The sequence below is a fragment of the Oncorhynchus keta genome, chromosome 1 (genome assembly GCF_023373465.1).
Source record: "Oncorhynchus keta strain PuntledgeMale-10-30-2019 chromosome 1, Oket_V2, whole genome shotgun sequence".
NCBI classification, from domain to species: Eukaryota; Metazoa; Chordata; class Actinopteri; order Salmoniformes; family Salmonidae; genus Oncorhynchus; species Oncorhynchus keta.
In genome coordinates, this window is record NC_068421.1 from 30,220,763 (window position 1) to 30,226,762 (window position 6,000).

General features: G+C 44.0%; 1 protein-coding gene across 50 annotated transcripts in view; it reads left to right on the plus strand.

Moving 5' to 3' along the window:
* LOC118368739 (elastin-like) overlaps positions 1-6,000 on the plus strand; it is an 87,152-nt gene that overhangs the window by 21,003 nt on the left and 60,149 nt on the right. For all 50 annotated transcript variants that reach the window (XM_052521180.1, XM_052521185.1, XM_052521073.1 and 47 more), the window contains exons 2-4: positions 1,448-1,522; positions 5,071-5,121; positions 5,988-6,000. The exon at positions 5,988-6,000 is cut by the window's right edge and continues 83 nt beyond it. In XM_052521180.1, coding sequence (XP_052377140.1) covers positions 1,448-1,522; positions 5,071-5,121; positions 5,988-6,000 — 139 coding nt within the window. The remainder of the gene's footprint in view (positions 1-1,447; positions 1,523-5,070; positions 5,122-5,987) is intronic.

The following is a 6,000-nucleotide window of genomic DNA, read 5'->3' on the forward strand; positions in this document are numbered from 1 at the left end:
TTCCCCCTTTTTATTCCTCTCTCTCTCTCTCTCTCTCTCTCTCTCTCTCTCTCTCTGTCTCTCTCTCTCTCTCTCTCTCTCTCTCTCTCTCTCTCTCTCTCTCTCTCTCTCTCTCTCTCTCTCTGTCTCTCTCTGTCTCTCACTCTCTCTCTCTCATACCTCGCTCTCCTTCTCTAACACACACACCTCTCTCCCTTTCTTCTTCCCTCTCTCTCCCTTCTTCCCACCTTACAGTTAAGGTGTTCTTACAGTATATTTCCGAATCCTGTAGCCTGTAGCAGACAAACATTCTTGCTGATTACCTTGTTGAGTAGCACTGACGTCTCACATGCTAAACTCCTCCTAGGGGCTGAGAGAGAGAAAGAACATTGATGTGGCAATGGTGGCAGTAAACTTTTTACAATGTCACAGCATGTTACGTAAAACTATGGCCAAACCTCCCTCTATGCACCAACAGCATACCCACAGGGTTTTCCCCTCCTGCTTCCCCCATTTGCCCAACTGAACATGACCAGAAAAGGGCTGTCTTCATGTATTCACTATACTGCCAAAATTCAACTGACAGAAATACCTTGTAATAACTTGTAATATTTTACTTAACTACTTAATAACTGGACCTAGTGGACTACATACCAATGCACTGCCTACATTCACATCATATGCTGTTTAAATAAAAACATGAGGGCCTTTGACATGTGGCTTAAATGAATTATTCTTCAACAACAACACATGTAAAAGTCATTAAATATAATCTACATCATTTTAAGGTCCTCAGCTTCTACACTACACCATTTTGAGGTGATACAAACCAGGTTTTTCTTTCAAACATATAATGTTATAATTGAGGCCTGAGCTCACCGCTCACAGAGAAGAGCTGTGTGGTTTGTCGTCCCAGAACAACTAATGGTTTCTTCTTGCTTCGGTTGGGTTCCTTCTACACATAAGGCAGCCATTAATGGCCTATAGAACGTCTATCTCGGGACTGGGCTGGACCTCGGCTAGGAAATCGGTAGAGACGGGGAACATGAATATGCAATGTTACGACTTGGTCAAAATGTTCCCTGTTCCTCCAACTGCAATACCTCATCTCACTGCTAGCTTAAAACAAAGGCATTTTTGATATTGAGACTTTGCCTTGACCTCTTACTATACCATAGTTTTGTTTTGCACTACATCATGGGTTTGACTCATCCCACAGGCAAGCGAGACTAGATTTTTGGTTGTCTAAATTCAAGATTACTTTGAATAAGGAGTGAGTGGTTAGCTGTACAATGGGTTGAGGGTTAGGCTGTGGGTACGTAAGTTAGAGTGTTGGTCATGGCTGAGGTTTGGAATATAGTCATTTAAAAACTATGGATTGCAGTCTAGATGTTGGACCGTAAGATTAGCGTCGTGATGTCATACAGAGCTGTCCCTGACCAGGTATGTTACCTGTCTGTCTCTCCAGGTGTGTATGTGCCGGCTGGTGCTGGAGTCAGACCAGGAGCAGGAGGATCTGGACCAGGTGCTGGTCTCTACCCAGGTAACATATTAGCTACCTACGCCTGCACAGCGCAACACATGACACAGCATGTCTCTTTATATAATGTACAGTGACGTCCGGTGAGGTCTGAGGCCGGAAGCCCACCCATCTGACGTCTATCCTTCTGGTTAAAGACATCAGTGACTTGGGAGTTGACTGTTGACCCTCAGTTTTAAAAATATCTCGGTCACGATGGAGATGATGGCAAGGGATGAGAGTTGTCCTTGATCAATATTTGTTTGAGTGCAGAAAATGTTCTCTTAACTGATGCTGTTGACTGTTGTCCACAGAGCCAGTCTTCCGTTGACACCACTCAGATTGAAATTATTTCTGTCCCTTCCTTTGACGCAAGTCCCTAATATCAGGTGTGGGTCTTCCATCCCTTATCACCCCTTGTTTCGCTAAAAAAATCCAACTTTGAAAACTATTTCAGATGCAATATACAGTAGGACTTGTTGGCCGATCCCCCTGTACTGGTACAGCTCTACGACTCATACCACTCCTCTCAGGATTCCTCCCCCTTGACCCATCATCCTCTACCTTCTTCACTGTCTCAGCATACAACAACGTCTGTACTATTCTAACTCTGGAAACCTCAACCTGCCTCTCTCGCACCAGATATTTCTGAACCCCAGCCCCATGGGGGCCAGTACAATTAACACATACCACTACTTTCCCCAATGCTCCACATTCCTTTCTCTCATGCCCTTCTGCACACTTCTCACACTTTTCTCCTATGCACTGCTACCACATGCCCATAGGCTTGACACCTGTAACAAGGTAATGTATTTGGCACAAAAGCTTGTATGGGATAACTTACAGTACCAGTCAAAAGTTTGGACACACCTACTCCTTACAGATAAAAAATACTATTTTCTACATTGTAAAATAATAGTGCAGACATCAAAACTATGAAATAACACATATGGAATCATGTAGTAAGCAAAAAAGTTTTGATAAAATACTAATATATTTTATATTTGATATTATTCAAAGTCGCCATCCTTTGCCTTGATGACAGCTTTGCACAACGGACAAATCTGTGTTTGGCGGAGGCACAGAAATGTGACCAACCGGCTCGATTCTCACACTGGACGCTCTGGCCGAGGAGTAAGGTTGATCCAAGCTTTCTGAACTAACAACAGCAGTCGAGCACCCAAGCTACCTGGCTAATGTTGGCTAGCTTGCTAGCTACTTCCATGCACAAATGAGAGAACCGCTCACTCTGAACATTTTACTCTCCCTAGCAGAGCTGGTTAGGCTGTTTTTATGTTATCCAGAGTGTTGGTGACTGCAACTGTAATGCTGTCAACAATTTAATTACGTTTTTTTGCCAACGTTTACAGACACAGGCCATATTCAATGGGTGTTGAGTGTTCGTAAATGTGTCAGTTATTCTGCGCTCATACATGTAATGTTAGCTAGCTAGCAAGTTCTCCCAATTGTGCAAGGCCTGTCATTTTCAATTTTCTACCACCCACCACTGCGACCTGTATGCTCTAGTCGGCTGGCCCTCGCTACATATTCGTCGCCAGACCCACTGGCTCCAGGTCATCTCCAAGTCTATGCTAGATAAAGCTCCGCCTTATCTCAGTTAACTGGTCACGATGGCAACACCCACCCGTAGCACGCGCTACAGCAGGTGTAGTGTATCTCACTGATCATCCCTAAAGCCAACACCTCATTTGGCCGCCTTTCGTTCCAGTTCTCTGCTGCCTGTGACTGGAACGAATTGCAAAAATCGCTGAAGTTGGAGACTTTTATCTCCCTCACCAACTTCAAACATCTGCTATCTGAGCAGCTAACCGATCGCTGCAGCTGTACATAGTCTATCGGTAAATAGCCCACCCAATTTTACCTACCTCATCCCCATACTGTTTATATTTATTTACTTTTCTGTTCTTTTGCACACCAATATCTCTACCTGTTCATGACCATCTGATCATTTATCACTCCAGTGTTAATCTGCAAAATTATAATTATTTGCCTACCTCCTCATGCCTTTTGCACACAATGTATATAGACTCTCTTTCTTTTTTTTCTACTGTGTTATTGACTTGTTAATTGTTTACTCCATGTGTAACTCTGTGTTGTCTGTTCACACTGCTATGCTTTATCTTGGCCAGGTCGCAGTTGAAAATGATAACCTTTATTTAGCCTACCTGGTTAAATAAAGGTTAAATCAATTTTAAAAAACATTTAAAAAGTAGCACAGTGTCCAAGGAAGGGCCAGAAGTATACAGAATGGTGTCGTCTGCGTAGAGGTGGATCAGGGAATCGCCCGCAGCAAGAGCAACATCATTGATATATACAGAGAAAAGAGTCGGCTCGAGAATTGAACCCTGCGGCACCCCCATAGAGACTGCCAGAGGACAGGACAACATGTCCTCCGATTTGACACACTGAACTCTGTCTGCAAAGTAGTTGGTGAACCAGGCCTGGTTATAACAGCAAAGGGAGGACCCACTCCATATTAATGGCCATTATTTTAGAATCAGATGTTCGACGAGCAGGTGACCACATACTTTTGGCCATGTAGTCTAGATCATACAGCGTATTGTACAGCATACAACATACACCTTTCATGTTTCCCAGCACACAACACAAAACCTGTATGACTAAATTACTGTAGCATTACTTACTGAAGAAATAAAGGCACATGTTGGGTCACAGTCTATTATTGCAACCCACAGTTTAAACATTAGCCCTGTGCCTGTAGTGTACAGTACTGCAAGTCTCCACCTCAACCACAAACCAACCAGCGATCACCACTGCTCTCCCTCTCCAAACCTACTGAGAGACGACCGTGGCTGTTGGGTTTCCCTTGTGTTCAGCATGTAAAATATTAACAACCTCCAGGACAGTTGAAGCACACACCTCCAGCCTTAAAACCAGCCTTAAATGATGGGCAGGCCGAGCCGGGCAACTTGAAATGGTCTGAAGAGTCTGTCTCATACGTGGCTCTCTTAATCATTACCGTCATACACAAAAACGCAATATCGCTTGTAATTTTTCTCTCTCTCGCACCTTACTATTTCCCATTGTACTCTACCATTTCCCTCTGGATAAGTATAATGTAGCTGTACCGTAGGTTTTCACTGTAACATCATTGAGGCCATAAATTACAGTGAAATACAGTGTGAGGAAGCCTGAGTTGCCACACCGACCCATTGCATTCCACTCCTCACTCTGAGGTTGGAAGATGTCTCTGTGATACAGTTGGAGATTTAGAGTGTGTCCCAAATTGCACCCTATTCCAGACATGGTGCACTGCTTCTGACTAGGGTCCTGGTCAAAAGTGGTACACTATATAGGGAAAGGGTGCCATTTGGGACTCAAACTTAGAAGATTTAAAGATGTAGAGATTTAGAGCCTCCTACCCACCACAGTGGTCTAGTCTCTGTGTGGAGATACCTGGTCAGGTCAGAGACCGAAGTGAGGGAGGGAGCAGCCAGGGGGAGAGCTAAAACAAACGTCCAACCTTTCACTTTAACTCTTTTTTTCTGCTTCTCTTCTGTTTTCTTTTGCTTTCCTTGTTTTACCAACAGGAGCTGGTGGGATACCCGCAGGAGCAGGCTACAAACCAGCTAAAACTGGTGGTGAGTAGAAAATACTTACTGTAAAGCCCTCCTCTAATAATTGTCCCTTAGCTGGACTAATAGAGACAGCATCTACAGTATGCTGCTGTTGAGACCTACAGTCATTCCGTGAACAATGACTACAGATACAGGGTTTTCAAAACCACAACGTTGTCACAGAGCTTGAGCTCCCTGTCTTGCGTGTGGGCCAGGGGACTGAACTGGGTTACAAGCACCAGGCCACCCTCATCACAGCAATTCACATAGAGAGATATGGAGAGTGGCTATTATATATGGCCTTTGTCTTATCACACTGTCATAGCAGAGACACACCCAGCAGCATGCATACTGAACACCCTGACCACTACAGTACACCACGTTAACTACCACGCCACCACACTTGTTAAGTCTGTAGCTATTTCACAAAACTGCTGGAGAATAGGAATAGTTTTGCACGGTTGCCTGGTTCCATCTCAGAAAGCTCAAGGTGTGATTTCTCCTCCACTCAACCACATTGGCCACAAGCTAAGCTACTAATTTAGTCATGGTGCTGGTTCTAATGACATGCTGTTGTTGGGCAACACAGTGCTCAGACACAACCACTGTCATTAAGTCTGGTTTAACAAGGTGTACTTAGAGTGTTCTCCTCACACCTATAAAACCACAGCGTGCTGTCCCGTCCTCCATGTGGGTGTGTTCTGTGTTGCTGTCAGGGAATGGCTATGCAGTAAGGAAAGTGTTGTCTTATAGGCTTACATACTGTAGTAAGTGTTGATGATGACAATGATGACAATGATGGTGATAATGATTATAATGACAATAAAGAAGATGATGGTGACGGTAATGACAAAGACCCGTTGTCTAACCAGACCTTATGTTTCCCCCAGCTGGAGGATATGG